The sequence below is a fragment of the Typopeltis vanoorti genome, chromosome 11 (genome assembly GCF_054136105.1).
Source record: "Typopeltis vanoorti isolate ZY-2024b chromosome 11, IOZ_Tvanoo_1.0, whole genome shotgun sequence".
In the NCBI taxonomy this organism is placed as follows: Eukaryota; Metazoa; Arthropoda; class Arachnida; order Uropygi; family Thelyphonidae; genus Typopeltis; species Typopeltis vanoorti.
In genome coordinates, this window is record NC_143559.1 from 30,957,095 (window position 1) to 30,981,918 (window position 24,824).

Genomic DNA, 24,824 nt, shown 5'->3' on the forward strand with positions numbered 1-24,824 from the left:
AATCTTTCTCAGGACTCTCGTATCTACGGTCTCTAGTCTTTGGTCAAGTGTTTTACTTCTGACCCAGCTCTCAGATCCATAAGTTAAAATTGGTTTGAACACAGTCTTGTATACAGCTAATTTAGTGTTCCGACTAATTTCTTTCTTATTCCATATGAATTTATTCAATTGACTTCCCACCATACCAGCTTTGCTGATTCTGTTGTCTATTTCTATATTTAGTTTACCATCTTCAGTAAAAATTGTGCCTAAGTAGCTGAAATGTTTTACTTGTTCCACAGGTTCTCCATTCACAACACAGTTGACATTTTCAATGATTCTGCCTATTTTCATTGTCTTTGTCTTTTTATTGCTGACCTTCATACCATATCTATTACAACAGCTATTCAATTTAGTCAGAGAATCTTGCAGACTTGTAGCGGATTTATTTAGAAGTATAACATCATCCGCATAAAGCAAAGAGCTGACATTAACATCTCCAATTTTGATATCAGGTTTAATACCACATTCCTTCATAATGTGATCCATATAGATAATGAATAACAGAGGGGATAATGTACATCCTTGTCTCACACCAGATTTAACATTAAACCATCTTCCTGTACTTCCTTCAATTCTAACTGCTGACTCACAACTCAATTTATTTTTTTTTTTTTTTTACCTAATTGGATGACATCCAGAACCTCTCCTCTTGACTTCCATAGTCAGACTACTTCTTCCATTCTTCTAATCCAAACACCTGCTCTGAGTGAATTACAAAAATTATCTTCACTTTAAAGAAGGCCTCCATTCCATTCCAAGTTTCCATTAAATAACCATTGAATAAGAAAACAAAAAACATTTGCCCTTTCTTCACATTGGTCATCTGGCTATCCATTATATATTTATCCTTTTCTGTCTACATAAAACCTACTCACACTGGAAGATATATCCATCATCTATCACATCATCACCCTTACCAGCAGTATGGTGTTATCAAAACTTCAGTAGGTAGAGCTAGGACAATCCACTCTGCCCAAATTAGTCATCTCTCTCTCTCTCTCTACTGAAGTCATTCACATCCTGGACAGTTCTTTAGGCAATGGCTTTCTCTTCACAAAATCAACAGAACTATATATATGTGTGTGTGTGTGTGTGTGTGTGTATTTTTTTTTTTTTTTTTTCAGAATTCATTTTTACTCGGTTGGAATATTATGAAAAACCTTTAATGACTAATACCGAGAAATAAAAAGATGACAAGATATATTTAAAAAGATACTACTAGTTTACTAGTTTCGTTGAATAGATAAACATCCTCAGGTATCACAATCGAAGAAGTATATAAAAATTACAGAGACTTAAAATTGTAATAACAGACCAAGTATAAAAAGACAGTAGCGTGTTTGAAAAACAAATGCGAGTATGAGTTCCAAACAAACGTATACTGTGCACTGTCGCGAGTGCGCCAGTACTGAACAGAAGCAACGTGTATGTCAGAGAGATTGTATTATTACAATTTTAAGTCTCTGTAATTTTTTATATACTTCTTTGATTGTGATACCTGAGGATGTTGACCTATTCAACGAAACTAGTAAACTAGTAGTATCTTTTTAAATATATCTTGTCATCTTTTTATCTCTTGGTATTAGTCATTAAAGGTTTTTCATATATATATCCCCTGAGCGTGCACACAAAAAAAAAGCCGTTGCCATACTTCATACCTGTCGCACCTCAGAAAAAAATTCATGTATTCTAAAAAAGTATATTGATCTTTAATTGATGCCAAAAAAATGAGCAAACATTATTGAGGCCTTAAATGTAGATCAAATCTATATTGTAAATATGCCAATTATCGACTTGATTAACACTTGACCTGACTAACAGACCTATTAATGATGTACAACCAGGCCTACAATTCTGATTATAGGCCTGGTTGACCGAGTGGTTAGCATATCCGCTCTCCAGCCAAAAGGCTGTGGGTTCGAATCCTGCCGTGGGCATGGATGTTTGTGATTGTCTGTAAAAATAATAGTGGTGATATTGGACAGTAGATGGTGTTTGTGGGTGAGGTTGAGTGGTGGAGACGGAGAGGTGTAGAGTAGGTGTCCTCCCTCGATGAGTCTTAGGACTTCATGGAGGTGTCAAATAATAATAATAGTGAAACTTATATTAACATTGAAGTTTTAAAATCTCTTTTTTTAGATTAAAAAATATATTTATATTGTAAAAATTTAAATTTCTTTATGACTGAAGTTGTAATGAAAGTTATTGTTGTCTTGTTTACTTTTGTAACCTTATGGAAGGGTAATTCCAATTTGAGCTGATCATTTGTTAATCTTTCGGTGTTTTTTATAGCTGGAATTTGATGTTCAGATGAAATGCGATAGTTGTGCACATTCAATTCGAGATGCACTGGAAAAAATAGATGACATAAAAAATATTGATATTGATGTCAACAAGCAACAAGTAATAGTTGAAAGTAATTTGCCACATGCACAGATATTGCAAGTAATAGAAGGAACTAATCGACGAGCTGTTCTTAAGGGCTATGGGCCAATAGGTAAGAGGTGTGTACAGTTTTTATTAATGAGAATTTTTCTTCCTCATATTATATATTATCGAAAATTTTAAAGCTATGTTTCACGTTATATATGAACTTTGTAGAGTATTTTCATAGTAAAGGAAAGGTAAATGTTGATTGTTATTGATTTCTTTTGTCTTTTAATATTTTTGTAATTTTTTTTTTTTTTTCATTGACAATTGATAATGGGAGTGCTCTTATAAATCATTAAATTTGAGTAAACTGGATTTTATTGTTTCTCCTTCAATGAAGGTGTTGTTAGATCTCCATAGTTGCAAGACTTCTTCTGGGATATCCTCATTTAAAATTCGAGTTCGTTGCATTGTACAGTACCTTAAAACTTATTTACTGTTTTGCACTCATGCTTAGGCAGTTCACTCCACTAGTCCACATTCCAAACAAAAACCTGTGGCTACCTTACTTATATCCTTCTTATACAAATTTTAGAAATGGTCTCTTGTTCTTACTCCTTTCATTTTTTAAGTAACTTCATGGATTTAATCCAATATAAAGTATTGATTAATTTATACATTATATCATGCATCCTCTTTTCCTCTATCTATCAGTTGTGTAGATGACATTTTCTCAAGTTGTCCTCATACCAACATTCCACAGACTCATTACTTTTGTCACTATTCTCTGTATGTTTTCCAAATTCTCATTGCTTGAAAAAAATCAGGTAATCAAACCTGCAAATAATGAAAACATTTGCCTGATTAATCCAATGGAAAAATAGCATGTTTATTAGTGCATGTCCTCCTCTCTCCCCCTCCTCAGTTGCAAGAAGGAACTAACTGATGAATGCTTGTTGTAATCTGTTGTGTTTACAATTCTTGTAATTATCTCAAAAGAATTTCAGTTCCTTTTTCATCATAACTCTAGTCTTCTAACCTTCTCCACTACCTTTACTATAGCTTCTTTGTTGGAATACATACCTTTTTTTTTTCTTTGCCTTCTAAATTGTGAAACCTTGAGTTATCTGCATTGAATTGCTATTGGGCTTTTCTGTCCACATAGTCTATTCAGATTCCCCCTGGGAAGTTGCAAGACAGCAGTTTTGCTGCTCGTAGTTCTTCCTAATGCATCATTTACAAACAACTGCATATCTCCAATTAAACCTCTCCCATTATCATTAAAGAAATGTCCTTAAAACAGATCTGTTTCAGACTGTTAATGACTTTCATCCTTGTGATCATTACTCCTTAATAAACATCAAACAGCTAATCATCTCTTGTCCAACTTTCTGCTCTGTTAAATGTTTTGCAAAATCTAGATAACTTACTAAGGTATGCATGCAAGTACTCCTTGTCTAGCACATCTACCACCCAGTTACAATGTAGAAATAATTTGCTTAAATAGGATATTCTGTACAAACCCATATGTTGACCCCCATAAAGAAGCCTGCTTCTGTCTGAGGTTTTTTGTAATTTATAATCACAGATAACAAAACCTTAGACAGGAAGTTCTGTATTATAATTTGATTAATTTCTTATAAACCAGAAATTAAATAAAATTAAGAAAGTGTCCCATTTACAGTAATCTACCTTTTATCTAATCATAGTGGGAAAGCAATTTGACATTCTGATAATTGAAGGATCAGATAAGTAAAATACAATTACATGGTGCTTTACCATAAGTCAGTTGATATACAGTCTTGCCATATATGCTGTTACAACTTCCACACACCATTGCATGAGCTCAGTTCTGTTAGTGGCACTGTGCACAGCCAACATTTGTGTATTTATCAGTTGAGAGAGTTGTCTAGCTGTATGGGTTAACATTCAGTGGGGAGATTATGAGAACTGTGTAACTATAACTATAATAGCACTTCACAAGGCTGGAATGCAGCCATCTGTTTTCAACATTCTAAAAACACTTGGGATCAGTATGATATTTGTGTATCAGACTATTAACCATTATAATGATACAGAAGACGTATCTAACTGCCAAAGAACATATCGACCACACTGCGCTAGGACACAACAGCTGTGTGAAGGGCTTTGAAGGCATTCCTCTACTGTAATCCTGTGAGAATGCAGAAAGCGATGTCGTGAGAGATGAACATTTCGCACAAACTGATGACCTGGGGTGAGAGCCTGTCATCATTTTACTGGTACACAAGCAAGACCCAGAGTATCCTCTTCACAGATGAGATTTTCACCATTGAAGAGTCATTTAAGTGCCAAAACGATCAGCTATATACTGCATTATGGTATGCTGTGCAACCATAGCATCCAGGATTCAGAGAAGTCATCACCTTGTCACTGATGGTCTGGTTGGGGGGGGGGGGAGACATCCATGATGGAACTTGTTGCATGGCTGCTGAACAACGCCTTGCTTCACGGTAGAAATACCATATAACAATGGTTGGAGGCAAATATGTCCAATTACATTTTGCCATCTGATTGGCCATTTGGAAGTCCCAATCTAAATCTGTTTGATTTCAAATTGTGGTTGTAGCTTGAGAGAACAGCTTGCAAGAAATGACACCCCCACGCATCACCAGCCTGAAGTGTTTCTGTAGTCATTTGAAATGTTGTCTTTGTCGTTATCAATATGTAGCCTCAGACTTATGCACATTATGCATGTGGTTTTCTATGTGCTGAAAGCTGCAAATGATTTATTGATAGATTAAAGGTTTATGTGCTGTTCAAGTCGCAATAGTATTAAGGCTAGACTAGGTATGTAGGGTCAGTTAATTGAAAGAGCATTGTTTTGAATGTGGGATAAACAGTAGATTATTGTATTGTACAAACGGGGGGAAAAGTCTGGAAATTCATATGTTGAAGTTGGTACAGCAGCTTTACAGAAAAACATGTTGGAAGTTTATTTTTCATTTTTCAATTTAATAATGTGGTACACCTTTTGGCAACTCGTATAGGTAAATATGACCTCTCCATTGCTTCTGCCTTAGTATCACCACTTCTGGGACTGGCTCCCAGAAGTGGTGATACTAAGGTATATAGAAAGCAACAAACTTCTTTCCAATGCACAATATGGCTTCCATAAACACCAATCAATCTTGGACCATTTGATCTGCTTAGAAACATGTATAAGAGATACTTTTCTGAAATGTAGTTTCAGTGTTCTTAGACATTAAAAAGACTTATGACACAACCTGGAGAAATGGTATATTAAAAGACCTGTTTAATCTGCGTCTTGAGGGGACACCTACCCATTTATATTAAAAACTTTCTTTCCAGCTGAGTCCTAAGTCAGAGTGGGAAGTACATTATCTTGGTCATATTATCAAGAAGAGGATGTTCCTTAAGGTTCTGTCTTAAGTATGACCCTTTTCTCAGTTAAAGTGAACTCAATCACTGAATGGCTTCCTCCTTCCTCTAACCTGATATCAAATTTGATGATGTTAATCTTAGCTCTTTCCTTTATGCAGATGATGTTTTACTTCTGAAGAAATCCAATACAAGTCCGCAAGATATCCTGACTAAATTGAATAACTGTTGTAATAAATTTGGTATATAAATTAGCAATAAAATGACAAAGACAGTGGAAATAGGCAGGTACATTGAAAACATTAACTATGTCATGAATGTTGAACCTGTAAAACAAGTAAAACTTTTCAACTATTTAGGCACAATTTTTAGTGAAGATGGTAAATTAAATATGGAAACAGACAACAGAATTAGTTAAGCTTGTCTGTAGGAAGTCGGCTGAATAAATTTATATGGAATAAGAAAGAAATTAGTCAGACACTAAATTAGCTGCATACAAGACTATGTTCAAACCAGTTTAACTTATGGATCTGAGAGCTGGGTTAGAAATAAACTTGGTCAAAGACTTGAGAGTTCTAAGAAAGATTAGTGGAGTGAACAGATGGCATCAATGGCAGTATCATATTAAAAATGAGGGTATTAGAAAAGAACTTGCCATTGTTAACATTCAGGAATGTGTTAGTAGAGCTAATCTCATGTGGTATGGTCACTTAAACAGACTGGGAGAGGAAAGATTAGCAAACCAGGTGTTCTTTGCCAGGTTCAGGAAAAGATCCAGAGAAAGACCAAGATGCAGATGGAATGTTACAGTAAAAAGCACTGTGAAAGACAGAAATATAAGATCTGATGATGTTGAAATCTTGACAGATAATAGATTTTGGAGGAAAATTGTTTAAGCAAAGTTAGTAATGGTGTAACTTTTTCATATAGTACCATTATAATTATCCTGTATATCCTTTTCAAGGTACATGTCAGGAATTTGGTGATGATGTATCATGTCTTATAATAGGAAACAATTTCTGATTCTGCCCTTTGATTGAAAAGACGTGGTTTCAAATTTCATCTGGGGAACAAAGAACCTTTTATAAGTATTTCTGGTTATTGTTGTCTGATTAAAAAAAAAAAAAAAAATCCCACAAAACAGACCTACCAACCAAAAAATACATGCCATTTACAGACATTCTCCACCTTCATCATCTCCTTAGCTACTTGGACATTAATTCTAAAACAACTAACCAGCATCCAATATGTTATTATTAGGCAAACCTCCAAGATCTCATCACGGGAGGAGACATGGACATGGCTCGTCTCCTACGCTTCTTAATTCTCCAACTGCACACAGTGCTATCTGCCACCCACCATCAACAATAGTAGTATTTTTTTGTCTGTAAATTGCATATGTTCTCATGGCTGATTTGTCTATATGCATGATAAAAAAACTTTTCTGGGAGAAAACCCTGCTACCTCCATATAAGATAGGATTACTCACCTTCATTTGAAAAAGCTCATATATATATCTTCTTCTGGCCATTTTTATAACCGTTTTATGGTTATTTGCCTCCAACTTTCTCTTTTGAATGCTATATACAGGGTGTTCGGGATAAATTTGACAGTTTCGTAAGGAAAAAGAAAATCTTCTTTGTATCTATTAAATTTAATGAATTGACAAACAAACATTACAGGCAGAGTTAATTACAAAGCTATCAACAAGATTTACTCAAAATAACCACCATTAGCATCGATCACAGTTTCAATTCTGCTTCGGAACCTCGAACAAGCTGATGCTACAGTCTCCCTGGGAAGGGCCGCAAAAACTGTTTTAATTTTATCCATTAACTGGGCTTTTGTATTACTGGAAGTGCGATTGGTGTCTTTTTCAACTGCGCCCCATACAAAATAATCCATGGGGTTAAGGTCTGGGGAGTTTGGAGGCCAAACATTTGGACTGGTGAAGTCGTAGAAATTTTCAGACAACCATTTTTGACTTTTCCCAGAGGTGTGGCAAGGGGCCGAATCCTGATGCCATACATACGGCCTACCATTGGCTACCCTTGTTATCCAGGGCTTGACTACAGTTAGCAACTCCACGAACAAAGCCCGAATTCCAATGCCAGGGTTCTTCAACACCTGTTCCTGCAGATTTGCGAGGAATTCTGCTGTACGAACGCAATCAGATCGTCTGCTAGGGATCTTTCTTCTTGCTACATCCTCGTAGTCACCATTGCAAGTCTCTAGTTCATGCCTGATTGTTTTTACTGTATTCAGGGAGCATTGGGCAGCAGTCGTAATATCCTTATTTTGATGGCGGGCACGAATCATCATGATACAAGTTATTCTCTTCCATGATTCAGGTGGGTTCCAGCTATCCATCCTTTCTGACATCTTGTATATGAATGAAGAAGGGTCCAAACTTTTAAATGAAGAGAAGTGTGTGTTAATACATGTAACTTACGGAAAAATATAATTAATTATAAATATGTCAAATTTATCCCGAACACCCTGTATATATATATATATATATATATATATATATATATATATAAAAATTAAAAAAATAAAGTAAATAAAAAAAATAAGTGACACATTTGAAGCAGCAGTAATTTGATAGTTATTTTATTGAGAGTTATTAAAAGATGCTCATAATACTTCAGTGCCATGTTTTTTTTCTTTTTGTTTTTAGGCGGAAACCATTTGGGAGCTGCAGTTGTAGAAATGTCAGGAAAAGATATTATTGGTGTAGTTAGATTTTTACAAGCTGATCAAAACTGCTGTATTATTGATGGAACTGTTGATGGGCTGTCCAAAGGAGAGCATGGACTGCATATTCATGAATTAGGTGATATTTCAAAAGGTTGTGAACAGTAAGTAAATAATGTAAACTCAGATTATATTAATTAACAAATTTGAAATTACCTGATGCCCACTCATAATTACATTAATCACAGAATATTCTTAATCAAATCTTGATCATTTGCCATAGGATTACATATTACAGTGAAATGATACTCAAGATTTGATCTCTTTCGTGTTGCATTAAAGAAATAATTCAGTTAACTTTACCAGACTTGTTAATATTATTTAGTATACTAGATCTAAATTGTCAGTAAGTCAAACAAATCATTATTATTATTACATAGCACCTCCAGGGAGTCCAAAGACTCATTGAGGGAGGGTACCTACTCTACAACTCTCCATCTCTACCACTCCAACAACTGCAGTTACCTTCATCTCCACCAACGCCATCTACCACTGACCACCACCACTAGTATTTTCACAAACATTCGTGCCCACTGCGGGATTCGAACCTGCAGCCTTTTGGCTGGAGAGTGGATACACTAACCACTCGGCCAACCAGGCCGGCCGGAAATGAATTATTATTATTACATGACACCTTCAGAGAGTCTACAGACTCATCGAGAGAGGACACTGACTCTACAACTGTCTCCACCACTCAAATCCATCAACTACAACGAGCCACTACTACCATCATCAACTACACCAATGCCATCTACCGCCCACTACAAATCATATCTAATGATTGAGCAGTTTCACCTATGGCTCTTGTCTCTCTCTCCATTCTTTTCATTATTTCTAATATCAGTTCACGATTATAATTTTTGAGCCCTTTTTTCTTTTGTGTAGTTATTTATGCTTTTATTATTTTTTGATAGTAGTCACATTAGCTGCCAACATGCACACAAAAATTCAAATTCTCGTGGAAAGGCTTGTTATGCTTGTATATGCTGTATTATTGTTTAACATTATGAGAAAAGGTCACTACCCAGACCGGTTTCGACCTTTTTTGAGGTCTCATCAGTGAGTAGGTAGACCAAGTTTGTAGCAAACAGAACTTACATCCCTTCTATGAGAATTGCCAAGAGGTGTCCTATTAAATTACTAATTATAATGAAGAGCCAAAGGCTTCAATTCTATGAGTTGCCTCAGCTTGCACTACCTTCAAGGGTCAGTTGCTGCTCTATCCAGGTATTTGCTTAGGCTTGGAATCACAGAACTTTATATAGTTTCTATATTCGGCATGAAACTCTTTGAGTTTCATGCCTTATTCGGCTAAGAAACAATATGGGATATAATATCCCTTAACTTAAATAAATTTATTTTCTATGTTCTTGCCAAAGTCCTCCCATGACTTTTGTTTAGCTAGTTTTACACACTGTTTAGCTTTCTTACATTTGTCTCTGTATTCTCTAAGAGCACAAGCTGACTTATTTGTCAGGAACTTTTGATATGCTTTCTTCTTTTCCTTCACTGCCTTTTTAACTTCTTGTGTCCACCATGGAGTTCTGATTTTTCTGTCCTTGCAGACAACCTCACCACATACCTCTCTGGCAGAATCAATCAGGATTTTCTTCAAGACTTGTCACTGAATCTCCAAGGTTTAGTTCCTGTTCTCAAACTCTCATTTTTTTTTCAATAATCTTTGTGTATTTTAGTCTACAGTTCACATCTGAGAGCTGCTCAACTTTTATTCACTTTAAAACTTTCTTGCACGTTATTCTTTTCAATATGAAATTCAATTTTATCCTGCTCAAGACTAAATAGTGATCACTTCCAAATTCTCTGTACACTCTGGTGTCCTGTACTAGGGAGAAAACATCACTATCAACAATAACATAGTCAATGAGACTTTTCTTATTCCTTGTCTCTTCTCTCCATGTGAATTTGTGCACATTTTTATGTTGGAACATGGTGTTAGTAATAACCAGTCTATGTCCTGAGCAGAAATCCAACAGGTATTTGCTATTATTATTAGCTTTGCTCTTTTCTCCAAATTTTCCCAAAATATTTTTGTATGTCTGACACTGATTTCCTACTCTGCTATTTAGATCCCCAACAAGGACCAACTTTTCCTTTTTCATTGTGTCAGTTGCTTTTTCTAAAGCATCAAAAAATTCCTCCACTTCTATCTTAGTAGAACCTTCTGTGGGACCATAGGCACAAATGTCTCATTGTCCAGTTCCCCATTCTCATATTTCCCCACATCACTCTACTTGAGACTGCCTACCATTCAAGAAAATTAGCCTCATATTTAGTATTAAATACTATGGCTACTCCTTCTTTTCCTTGATTGTCATTGCCTGAATATAACATTTTGTATTTATTGCTCAGAAAGATCTCACCAGTTTTTGTCTTTTTTGTTTCAGTCACCCCTATTATGTCGATCTGGTACTTATCTAATTCCTCAGCTAGCTCCATTTCTTTGCCATTCAGGCTTCTTACGTTGATAGTACCGATCTTTAACTCTGGTGATGTTGAGTTGGGGTGTGTTTTCAGATTTGTTCCAGTAGCTGACTTTTCGCTGTTCGCCCTGGTTCCCTGGCGAAAACAACGGGGGCCTTGTTTAACCGGGCGACGTCCCAGCTGGTATGAATTGTCATGTACCATCATTTTGTATTGGTTTAAGCCAATAAGAATACAATTTGGTCAGCTAAATCCCAAATTTCCAGCCCATTCTCGTTTGTTCAGTATCCAGGTAGATACCCAACAGGGTGCACCTCGAGAAGGTGAGAATTGGACATTAGGTCAGAAGCCCTGGTCGGTTCTCTGCATTCCTTTAAAGGCTATGTGGAGGTCTCCTCTCAGTTATATAGCTTTGACCCTTAAGCACCCCTTAGTTCAACAACCTGATGAGCCTTTACAGTTACCTGTTTACTCATTTTCTCACTTGTTTTTTAATTTCTTAACTATGGAAAGTGATTCTCTTCATTTTGCTCTTCCATATCCACACATGCACAAAAGGAAGGTGACAAATCGACACGTGTTGTACTTAATCTTGAAACAAGTCATATGTGCTTTCTTTTGTGTCCATACACAAAAGGTTGGTTGATCAACCTATAGTACCGTGTATGGGAAAGGAGGCACTTGTTTACATTTGATTTAAATGACTGTAAATTGTATTCCTTGGGAAACACAGCAAAGGGGGAAGAGACTGTTCCACAGTGCAGCAGTTACAGGGAGGAGGAAAAGAAACTTGTTCTGTTTGTTTCTAGTTGTACTGTGAAGAGATGTTGAGCAGCAGCTGCACGTGTTCCAACGAGCTTAGTACTGAGTGGAGGAATTATTGATGTTATTTCAGATGAGCATTTCCCATGAAAATACTTGGATAATATACATGTTGCAGAAACCAAACATCTGTGCGAAAGTGGGGGGAGTGAGTTGGTAAGAGATGGGTCATTAATAAGTCTAATTGCTCTCCTCTGTATTCAGCTTTCTGTTGGCATATATTAGTATATATTGATATTTTATACTAGAATGAAAATGACTAGATGGTGAAAAACATCTCCCCCTGCCAACACTATACTGCACAGATGCAGGAAAAACAGCGAAACAGTTTTAATTTTGCACTAAGAAAAGCATCAAGTCACAGTCACGTTAAGAACTATATAGTGAAAAATAGTGAGTAGAGTATTTCATGTAATTAGAAACAGCTGGAATGAACACCATACTGCTTGGCCACAAACCAAAGGTTTATTGTAATATTAAAGGACATGCCTTCTTGAGTTGCAACTCATGCGAAACAGTTTTAATTTTGCACTAAGAAAAGCATCAAGTCACAGTCATGTTGAGAACTATATAGTGAAAAATAGTGAGTCGACTATTTCATGTAATTAGAAACAGCTGGAATGAACACCATACTGCTTAGCCACAAACCAAAGGTTTATTGTAATATTAAAGGACAAACCTTCTTGAGTTGCAACTCATGCGAGACACAGCCAGGAGTGGACATGTGAACATGAAAGAAATTTAAAATTCTGAAAAATAGATGTAGCAAATATCTTAATATTAGACCTAGTGGAAAATACAAATTTCATTAAACAACTGAGCTTACTTGAATTTTAGGTAAATGTGTAAACAAATATTGCTGAATATTACAAATTTCTAAATGCCCTGTCCATTTTGTCACACATCACTGTAATAGCAGTGCCATTATGCCATCATCCAAAAAAAATAAAAAATACTACTACTGAGAAGAATTTTGGAAACAATCCAGAGAAGTATGACTGAAGTAGCTTGATTCCTCTTATCCTTTCATAGCTTATGTATTGTCGATTTTTATACCAAATTGTCAAATCAATTCATGTGTGAAAACTCAAGCATATTTAAAAGGATAAGGTCATCTGCATTGACTAAAAAACTACCCTTGATACCTTTATTTGAATATCAGGATACTACTTTACATTAGTAATGCGGTGTGTGTGTGTGTAACTATTGAATAATAGTGAAGATAACATACATACATACATAGACTGCCTTACATGTGATTTAACATCAATCCATATTGCTACACCTGCCAGTTTGAGCATATAGATTTCATGGTTTAAACAGTTCCCTTTCCCAAGGTGTCATATCATATACTTTGTGCTTTGTCATATACGGAATTGACTTCATGGAAATATCAGGATTCTACCTCGACAAAAATACACAAAAGACTCAGAAAGCTTACACTTCCTAGGTCTTTTGTGTATTTTATTGCTGAGATTGGCATGCTGGGAACAAAAGAGTGGTACAGAATTGGTAGTTCAGTGTGGAAACAATTAGCTAGGAGTCCAGAACTTACACATGTAAAAGTTAATAGTAGGATTACAAAAATTGCTTTTTTGGTCTTTTTTTTTTCTTTAGAAAAACAGCTGCATATAAACCAGTATATATCAGTCATGGCAATCAGCAGTACAAACTAAACTAGTGTAGAAATGTGGTATTTTGTTATAAGCAGGGTAGTGGTCTCACATTTGGCAATGAAAACCACTGAAGACATCAGTGTCACAGTAGGATTTGACATGTAGATTTAGGAGATATCTGCTGAAATCAAGATATAATTCACCCAGCTGAAATCTATCTTAAGTGGATGCATATTCAAAATAATCAGTTTGTTATTAGTCAGCTGTCTGTGAATTAATTTTCTCCTGTCATCACTGTCATATCTCTTTCTTAGGAAGCATTTAAATACTTTCTAATGAAGTTTCAAATTATTATTAGCAAAGCTGGTATGGTAGAAAGTGAATTGAATCAATTTATATGGAACAAGAGAGAAATTAGTCAAAAAATTGAACTAACCTGTATACAAGACAATGTTCAAACCAGTTTTAACTTATGGTTCTAGAGCTGGGTTAGAAATAAGACATGAATAAAGACTTGAGAGGTATGAGAGTTCTGAGAAAGATTAGATGGGGGGAGGTGAACAGATGTCGTCATTGGTAGCAGCATATTAAAAATGAGGATATTAGGAAAGAACTTGACATTATTAGCATTCAGGAATGTCTTAGCAGAACTAATCATTGATGATATTGTCACTTAAACAGAATGGGAATAAGAAAGGTTAGCAAAACAAGTTTTTTTTTTTTACCAATATGGCAGGAAAATGACCCAGAGAAATACAAAGATTAAGTGGATTGATATGATAAGAAGACAGCCTTTGAAGACAGAAGTGTAACATTGATAATATTGAAGTGTTGATAAAATAAAAGATTTGGAGGAAAATTGTTGATAGGAAGTTAGTAATGATATAAAATATTGAAACCAGTATTACAGAATACCAGCATAAAATCTATATCTTAATAATTTTGAAAAATCTGTTTATAGTTTAATATTTCATGTAAAATGTATTATTTCTAAAATGTACTCATTTTGTATTACAGGCTTGGAGGTCATTACAATCCAACATCTAGTAAACATGGTGGGCCAAATGACACTGATAGAGTAAGTTTCATTTCTACATAACTTAATCCAGTGTGCATCAAATATAAAATTTAAAATCAGTTTAAAAAAAAGTAATAAAAAATTAAAGAAATCTTGCCAAAATGGTAATTAACTGATGAGCTAACTGACCAAGCTTGATGTTTTAGAGTGAATGACCCACTTAGTGAGTAGTGGTTTAATTTGGAAGTTAAAAAAATTAATCACTTACATATTATATATTGAAATTCATATTGGGCTCACTTTAGTGAGTACGGGCATGGCAAACCAGAAGTACCTGATGCTGGACCATGCCTTACTTCATGTAATGTGCATCTGTTATATTATCTGTAGACTGGTACCTCCCCTTCTTTCTTTCTTCTCTTCTTGTTCCTTACCCTCAATGCTATTAGAGTATTCGAGGGCTAAGGGTGAATCTTTCCTATCTTGCTATGTCATTTTGCCTATTGCAGCCACCGAAGTGGGCAAGCTAGCTCCAATAGGTGCCGGTCCCAAGCCCAGAAAAATGGTGAGGGTTGACGTCAGGAAGGGCATCTGGTCGTAAAACTTCACTGCCAGCTCTAGCTATGATCAAATGAGTCGAAAAGAAAGTGATACAAGGGCTAGGGCATACCCCTTAAGCAACTGCAGCCACATCATCCTACAGCTGCGAGAAGTGGACGAGGGCTACTGCATCAAGGGCGGGTGCGGTTAAAGAAGCAAGCCCAGCAAGTGGAGAGAATGTTGCAAGTTGGAACGTTGAATGTTGGAAGCATGACTGGAAGGGGGAAAGAGAGGTAGCAGACATGAAGAGGAAGTTGGACATTTTATGCATGCAGAAGACAAGAGGGAAAAGGCGAAAGAACTAGGAGATGGGTATAAATTGTTCTACTCTGGAGGGAAGAAATGGTGTCGGAATTGTGGTGTGTGTGTATACACCCCACAAGTTGGCTGTACAGCAGAAGAGAAAGATGAATTCTGGAACATGCTAGATGAAGAAATGGGGGAACAGGAAGAAAACGAGATGGTGATTGTCGGAGGAAACTTGAACGTCCACATAGGGAGACAGAATAGGGACTGTGAAACGGTGCATGGTGGCCATGGAGTGGGAATGATAAACCAGGAAGGAGAGAGGATTTTGGACTTTGTAATAGCATTTGATCTGGCAATTGTAAACTCCTTTTTCTGTAAGAGGGAAGAGCATTTGATAACATTTAGAAGTGGTGGTAACAACAGTTCACAGATTGACTACATTTTGAATAGAAGAAAACATCTTAAGCCAGTTACAAATTGTAAGGTAATCCCAACAGATAGTAGTGCAGCAGCACCGACTGCTGTACGCAGACTTTAAAATAAAGTCGAAGATAAGAACCTTTGGAAGCCATGAGAGGAAGACAATTAAGTGGTTTCGCTTAAAAGAAGAGGGTGTGAGGAACCGTTTTACAGAGAAGGTGTTAGAGAGGATTTTGGATGGACTAGAAAGTGTACAAGATTGGTGGAGACATAATTCAAAAGCGATTCTAAGCTGTGCAATTGAGGTGCTTGGAGAAACATCCGGAAAGATTAGAGAGCAGAAGGAGGGTTGGCGGTGGAATAATAATGTACAAGTAGTAGTGACGGCTAAGAGGAAGGCAAAGCAGAAGTGGGACGAGTCAGGAGTGGAAGAGTACAGAGAGAAAAAGCGAGAAGCCAAGAGAGTTGTTGCACACAGGCAAAGGCCATGGCATATCAAGCCCTTTATGATCAATTAGAAACAAAGGAAAGACAGAGAAAGATTCGAAAAAAATGCAAGGGCTCACAGAGAAGATTGGGAGCCTTATGAGGGGATGTGCAGAACATTAGTAGAGTGGAAGTGAAGGAGACCATAAAGAAGATGAAGAATGGAAAATCAGTGGGCCTGGCAGGATCCCAGTGGAGGCATGGAAGGCACTGGGGGGAGAGGGAATCGACCTGTTAATAAAAGTTTGTCAACAGAAAAATATACCCAAGGAATGGAGGGAAAGTACTCTTGTCCTCATCTACAAGAGTAAACGGGATGCACAAGACTGCAAGAATTACAGAGGAATAAAGTTGATGTCCCACACAATGAAAATCCTAGAGAGGGTTGTTGATGGAAGACTGAGGAAGGAGGTAGAGATTGCAAAGGAGCAATTTGGCTTCATGCCTGTCGATTGACGACAGGTGCTATCTTTGGGTTACGACAGATGATGGAAAAGTTTCGAGAGAAGCATCACGAGCTACATCTGGTATTTATTGATCTGGAGAAAGAGTATGATAGAGTGCCAAGGCAAGAAGTCTGGAGGTGTCTGAGGGAGAAGAAGGTACCAGAGAAATATGTCAGGCAGGTGCAGGAGATATACAGAAATGTGAAGACAAGAGTTCAGACCTGCCTGGGGGAGACAGAAGGTTTTCCAGTGGCAGTTGGCTTGCATCAAGGGTCAGCATTAAGTCCATTCCTGTTTAATATTGTGATGGAGGAGGTGAGAGAAGAACACGCCTTGGACTATATTGTATGCAGAATCAAGAGAAGTGGCAGCTAAACTGGAAAGTACTGGAGGAGAGAGGCATGAGACTGAGCAGAAGTAAGATGGAGTATATGTGTTGCAAAGTGGATGGCAGCTAGGAGACAGATCTGGAGCTGAAAGGAAATGTCATCAGGAAGGTCAGTGACTTTAGATCCTTAGGTTCAACAATGAAAGAGAATGGTGAGGCTGAGGAGGAACTGGAGAGAGGGATGGCTGGAGTGCTATGCAATATGAGGGTGCTGATCAATCTAAAAGGCAAAATCTACAGGACAGTAGTGAGACCAGCTATGACGTATGCTATCGGCAGGATGGAGGTTGCGGAGATGAGAATGCTTAGGTGGATGTGCGGTGTGACCAGAAAGGATCGTCAGAGAAATGACTATGTAAGGGGAACGGTGAAAGTTGCAAACTTAGGAGCAAAGATACAGAAGGCAAGGTTGAGATGATTTGATCATGTGATAAGGAGGGAGTAAGAGTATATGGGAAGGAAGGTCATGCAGATGGATGTGCAGGGGAGGAGAAAGCGCGGGCGGCCGAAGAAGAGATGGTGAAGGAGGACTTGAGGATGAAGATCTTGGATGTGGCTACAGCCCAAGACAGGAGGTTGTGGAGAAAGTGGGAAAAGCTGCTGCAGAAGAAGATATTATATATTGAAACAAGTAAGAAAATGATCATGTACAATCATAAAATTTACAGTTATATTGACAAAACAAACTGACTTTCAAATTTAATAAGAACAGCAAAAACAATGCCATCAAAGATGAAAATGGAAAATTACTAATAGAATCTGAGGATATATTAATGGAATGGAAGAATTATCTTGAAAATCTCTATAATGGCGACGAACTTGATGTTGATATCAGCATAGAAAATTAAAATGAAGATAATCTAGGACCCCCAATAATGCGAGAAGAATTTGATAAAGCACTATCCGAAATGAGTAAGGGAAAAAGTCCAGGTGTAGATGATATTCCTATAGAACTGCTACAAAATCTAGGTGATGAGACAAAAACCTTACTCTATCAATTAATAGCCCAAATCTATGATAGAGGAGAAATACCAAAGGAGTTTATGAAATCAACCATAATACAAATACCAAAAAAGAATAATGTAAACAAATGCAGCCAATTTAGAACAATAGCTTTAATCCCACATGTTAGTAAAATTCTGCTAAAAATTATTCAAAAATAGATTGTCTATTGGATGAAGACCAATTTGGATTCAGAAAGAATAAAGGAACAAGAGAGGCAATACTCTTTAAGAACAATAATAGAGAGAAGATTAGACCTTAGTCAAAATACTTACATTTGCTTCCTTGATTTAGAGAAAGTGTTTGATAAAGTAAACCAACAAATACTCCTAAATTGTCTAACTAATATCGGCATAGATTTGAGGGATAGGAAAATAATTTATCAAATTTACAAAAATCAAAATGGATGGATTAAAATCAATGATAAGGAGAAAATAATAAATATCAGGAGTGGAGTAAGACAAGGATGTATACTTTCACCACTTTTATTTAATATTGAAAAGGCCATTCAGGAAACTAAAGATAAAATAAATAGTGACATAAAGATAAATGGTGAGCAAGTCGTGTATAGGATTTGCTGATGACATAGCTCCTTGTAGCAGAAAACATTAAAAACAATGCTAGAATTACTAAATAATAACCTTGAAAAATATAAAATGAAAATCAACACAGATAAGACTAAAATAATTGTTTACAGGCAAAATCCCTGTGAATACAGAGCATATAGACATCACCAGGGAACAAATAAAACAAGTGAAAAGCTTTAAACATTTATCATCATCATCATCAAATTCCTGCCATGTACCCTCAAGGGGTGTACAGGATATGACAGTACTACATGAAAAAATTACATCATTACTAACTTCCTATCTACAATTTTCCTCCAAATCAGTCTGTTACTTGTCAAGACTCCAACATTATCAGATCTTATATTTCTATCGTCTAAGGCACTTTGTACCGTATCAATCCACCTATGTCTTGGTCTTCCTCTGGGTCGTTTTCCTGCCAACCTGGCAGAGAACACTTGTTTTGCTAATCTTTCCTCTCCCATTCTATTTAAGTGACCATACCATCTGAGATTAGCTCTGCTAACGCATTCCTGGATGCTGACAATGTCAAGTTCTTTCCTAATATCCTCATTTTTAATATGATATTGCCATTGATGCCATCTGTTCACGCCTCTAATCTTTCTCAGGACTCTCATATCTACGGTCTCTAGTCTTTGGTCAAGTGTTTTACTTCTGACCCAGCTCTCAGATCCATAAGTTAAAATTGGTTTGAATACAGTCTTGTATACAGCTAATTTAGTGTTCCGACTAATCTCTTTCTTATTCCATATGAATTTATTCAATTGACTTCCCACGATACCAGCTTTGCTGATTCTGTTGTCTATTTCTATATTTAGTTTACCATCTTCAGTAAAAATTGTGCCTAAGTAGCTGAAATGTTTTACTTGTTCCACAGGTTCTCCATTCACAACACAGTTGACATTTTCAATGATTCTGCCTATTTTCATTGTCTTTGTCTTTTTATTGCTGACCTTCATACCATATCTATTACAACAGCTATTCAATTTAGTCAGAGAATCTTGCAGACTTGTAGCGGATTTATTTAGAAGTATAACATCATCCGCATAAAGCAAAGAGCTGACATTAACATCTCCAATTTTGATATCAGGTTTAATACCACATTCATTCATAATGTGATCCATATAGATAATGAATAGCAGAGGGGATAATGTACATCCTTGTCTCACACCAGATTTAACATTAAACCATCTTCCTGTACTTCCTTCAGTTCTAACTGCTGACTCACAACTCAAATAAAGACTAAGTATTGCTTGATATAATGCCCCATTGACACCATATAACTGCAGCGTATTGAATAGCTTCTCTCTTGGCACCTTGTCATATGCCTTTTCCAAATCGACAAAACTTAAATACAGATCTTTGTTATATTCCCATGCTTTCTCGACTATTTGTCGTAAAGTGAAGATCTGATCCTGACAGCCTCTATTTGGCCTGAATCCAGCTTGTTCTTCACCAAGCTTTTCTTCCACAATTCTTCTCAACCGTTTCTCAAGTATACTTGCATAGATCTTGCCAGGAACACTCAGTAGTGAAATACCTCTGTAATTCTCACATTCAGTTTTATTTCCCTTTTTATATATGGGTACTATGAGAGCTCTACTCCAATCATCGGGAATTCGTCCCTCTGTCCAGGCTTTCTGAACTATGCAGTGCAGCCACTGTAAGACTCTTATACCACCATAGTTCAGCATTTCTGGTCGAATATCATCTACTCCTGCTGCCTTTCCACATTTCAAGCCTTTGATGGCTTTTTCTACTTCAAGTATGGATATGTATTCCTGACTGCATGCCTGGTCAGTGTTTTTTATCACTGTGCTGTCATCACTGCTTGTTTCATTTAGCAGTTTTTCAAAGTAATTACTTCATACTTCAAGGATATCTTTTTCTCCTGTTTTCATTTCACCTTTATCATCTCTAATTCCTTTTACAGCACTCTTTCCTCCATTCCTAAGCTTCTTCAACAACCTCCAGAATATTTTGCCACCTTCTTGATATTTATTTTCTATATTCTTGCCAAAGTCCTCCCATGACTTTTGTTTAGCTAGTTTTACACACTGTTTAGCTTTCTTACATTTGTCTCTGTATTCTGTAAGAGTAAAAGCTGACTTATTTGCCAGGAACTTTTGATATGCTTTCTTCTTTTCCTTCACTGCCTCTTTAACTTCCTGTGTCCACCAGGGAGTTCTGATTTTTTTATCTTTGCACACAACCTCACCACATGCCTCTCTGGCAGAATCAATCAATGTTTCCTTCAGAGTTTGCCACTGAATCTCCAAGGTTTGATTCCTGTTCTCAAACTCTTTCATTTTCTTTTCAATAATATTTCTGTATTTTAGTCTACAGTTTACATCTGAGAGCTGCTCAACTTTTATTCGCTTTAAAACTTTCTTACATGTTATTCTTTTCAATATGAAATTCAATTTTATCCTGCTCAAGACTAAATAGTGATCACTTCCAATTTCAAATCCTCTGTACACTCTGGTGTGCTGCACCAGCGAGAAAACATCACTATCAACAATAACATAGTCAATGAGACTTTTCTTATTCCTAGCCTCTTCTCTCCATGTGAATTTGTGCACATTTTTATGTTGGAACATGGTGTTAGTAATAACCAGTCCATGTCCTGAGCAGAAATCCAACAGATATTTGCCATTATTATTAGCTTTGCTCTTTTCTCCAAATTTTCCCAAAATATTTTTGTATGTCTCACAATCATTTCCTACTCTACTATTTAGATCCCCAACAAGGACCAACTTTTCCTTTTTCATTGTGTCAGTTGCTTTTTCTAAAGCCTCAAAAAATTCCTCCACTTCTACCTTAGTAGAACCTTCTGTGGGACCATCGGCACAAATAAGTCTCATTGTCCAGTTCCCCATTCTCGTATTTGCCCACATTACTCTACTTGAGACTGACTGCCATTCAAGAAGATTAGCCTCGTATTTTGTGTTGAATACTATGGCTACTCCTTCTTTTCCTTGATTGTTATTGCCTGAATATAACATTTTGTATTTATTGCTCAGAAAGATCTCACCAGTTTTGGTCTTTTTTGTTTCAGTCACCCCTATTATGTCTATCTGGTACTTATCTAATTCCTCAGCTAGCTCCATTTCTTTGCCATTCAGGCTTCTTACATTGATAGTACCGATCTTTAACTCTGGTGATGTTGAGTTGGGGTTTGTTTTCAGATTTGTTCCAGTAGCTGACTTTTCGCTGTTCGCCCTGGTTCCCTGGCGAAAACAACTGGGGCCTTGTTTAACCGGGCGACGCCCCAGCCGGCATGAAATTTTGTCATGTTGTACCATCATTTTTTATTTTGGTTTAACCAATAAGAATACAATTTGGTCGGCTAACCAAATTGCCAGCCCATCCTCGTTCGTTCAGTATCAAAGTAGATACCCAACAGGTGCACCACGAGAAGGTGAGGATTGGACATTAGGTCAGAAGCCCTGGTCGGTTCTCCACATTCCTTTAAAGGCTATGTGGAGGTCTCCTCTCAGTTATACAGCTTTGACCCTTAAGCACCCCCTTTAAACATTTAGGTAGCCTAATAACAAAAGATGGCAGAACAAGAGAAGACATAAGATCAAGAATAAACAACGCAAAAGCCCAATTCTCTAAGATGAAAAGCATTTTAACAGAAACCTCAACCTACAATTGAAAACAAAAAAATTAGTAAAGCCATTGATATGGAGCATTGCACTATGGATGTGAAAAACCTGGATTCTAGGCAGAGAAGATGTAAGAAGATTGGAGGCTTTTGAAATGTGGTGCTGGCATCGCATGAACAAAATAAAATGGACAGAAAAAAAATCAAACCAACAAGTCCTGCGAAACAAGAACTCTAATAAAATCGATCAAAATTAGAAGGGATAGGTGGTTTGGACATATACTTCGACATGATGGACTTGTGAAAAGAATAACTGAAGGCAAAATAGAGGGGAAAAGAAGAAGAGGCAGACCAAGGAAAAGCTTTCTTGACCGAGTCAAAGACAGCATGGGTTTGAGGAGTTACCAGGAGGTTAAGAAGAAAGCCAATGACGGAGCGGAATGGAGGAAATTGCTGCTGAGCTACCAGTCCCAAGACTGATGCAACTGGTGATTGACAGAATTTGCATTTGAATCTAGTCATTCTGGCATAAGGACTATAGACATAATTTGCTTTTTCTTAATTTTGTTAGTTTAAATTGTCAAAATTAATTAAGTAACATTGTTAACCGTCTGATTTATTGATGTTTCTTTTTAATTTATACATTTTCAAACTTTCTTAATAAATTTTGTACCTTTTTATATGCATATTTAGAGTAGAGTCCACAAGACGGCCTGTGACTAGTGGTGTGCCACAAGGATCTGTTCTTGGACCACTGCTGTTTAATTTGTTCATAAATGATATAGGAAATGATCTGAGAGGAACAGTTCATTTGTTTGCGGATGATGCGAAGTTGGGTAGGGCAATAGTGAATGCAGATGACGTCAAAATTTTGCAGGATGATTTGGATAGATTGGAGGTCTGGGCTAAGGAGAATGGATGTCAGTTTAATGTGGCAAAATGTAAGGTTATGCATTTTGGGGTGAAAAGATTGGCGGCAGTTTACTGCATTGGTGGAACCCTGCTCCAGGAAATTGATGAGGCACGAGATTTAGGAGTGTTGGTAGATAAGGAATTGAAATTTAGGGGACACATTGCAAAAGTGACCAAAACAGCTCATCAAATCACTTGGTTGCTGAAGAATACGATGACAAGCAGAGACAAGCAGGTTATTGTTCCTCTGTATCGAGCCTTGATAAGACCCCATCTAGACTACTGTGCTCAGATTTGGTCACCTAGGTTTCCTCTTGATGGGGAGGAGGTGGAGGGGATCCAGAGGCGAGTGACCAAGATGATAGCAGGTCTGTGGAATGAACCGTATGAGAACAGGTTGAGGATTTGTGGGTTGCAAAAATTGGTTGATAGGCGGAGGAGGGGAGATATGATTGCGACATTCAAATTACTGAAGGGTTTCTATAAAATTGATTCAGAAGATATTTTTGAGAACAGGGCTGGTTGTGGGAGGACTAGGGGACATCCATGGAAACTGGGCAAAAGTGTGGTTAGTAAAGGTGTTAGAGCTGGGTTCTTTACTTTTAGAGTAGTGAATGAGTGGAATGCGCTCCCTGAGTCTGTGGTGGATGCTGTAACAGTGAATGAGTTTAAGGCGAGGTATGATAGATACTGTATGAATGTCAAATAGTTGTGATGAATATGATTTGGGGCCTCCCTCGATGAGTCCAATGACTCCCTGGAGTTGCCCGTAATAATAGTAATAGTAATATTTTATCAAAATTCATGCAAAATTGCACATGTTTGATAATGACAACACATGTAGACTTTTATCAAGCTGACATAGTTTACTTTTGTAAAAATATTGGAAATTAGTACAAAATTTCAAGAACCTCTGTAGCACAGTTGGTTTTGACAGTGCTCTTTAGTTGGAAAGACCTGGGTTCAAATCTTATATGTGCAATGAACTTTTATAAGAGCTTTTTTTAAGCTGAAGATAAATGAACTTTTATAAGAGCTTTTTTTAAGCTGAAGATAAATGAACTTTTATAAGAGCTTTTTTTAAGCTGAAGATAAATGAACTAGTCTCATACAGTGATGGGCAGGGTTTTTCATACCACAATAGACAAACTGGTCAGAGAATACAAACACTTTATACACATAATATGCTATGCATATAGGATTAACCATCATGTCAAAGCATTTAAGATTTGAAGAAGCCAAGTTGTTTAACATTATGATGTGAGGATTTCAAAAATCACCTTTGCATATTACTCGCTATTGTCATCATTACTGTGAAATTTTTAATTTTAATAAAGGCAGAAAATTAATCTATACCCATTGTTAATGTTCTGATTTATTTTTCCTTCTTAAAGCATTATGGTGACTTGGGCAATATAACAGCAGATGAAAATGGAAGGGCAGTATTCAGAAAAGAAGATCCTGTTGTGAAATTGTGGGATGTGATTGGCCGATCTCTGGTAGTTACAGCAGAAAGAGACGATTTAGGTAAAGGAAAGAACAGTTTATCTATCATTGATGGAAATTCAGGAACCCGGTAAGTTGTGTAACATTCACATGCTATTGCATAATGCAAAATTTTATTCATAAGAAATTTAGACTAGTGTGGTCTAACTCAAATTGATTTGTTGAAATTT

At 36.7% G+C, this 24,824-nt stretch overlaps 1 protein-coding gene across 2 annotated transcripts in view; it reads left to right on the top strand.

Moving 5' to 3' along the window:
* The window catches only part of Ccs (Copper chaperone for superoxide dismutase), a 53,995-nt gene that overhangs the window by 17,495 nt on the left and 11,676 nt on the right, over nucleotides 1-24,824 (top strand). For both annotated transcript variants that reach the window (XM_090400541.1, XM_090400542.1), the window contains exons 2-5: nucleotides 2,335-2,539; nucleotides 8,474-8,654; nucleotides 14,448-14,508; nucleotides 24,543-24,724. In XM_090400541.1, the coding sequence (XP_090256667.1) occupies nucleotides 2,335-2,539; nucleotides 8,474-8,654; nucleotides 14,448-14,508; nucleotides 24,543-24,724 (629 nt within the window). The remainder of the gene's footprint in view (nucleotides 1-2,334; nucleotides 2,540-8,473; nucleotides 8,655-14,447; nucleotides 14,509-24,542; nucleotides 24,725-24,824) is intronic.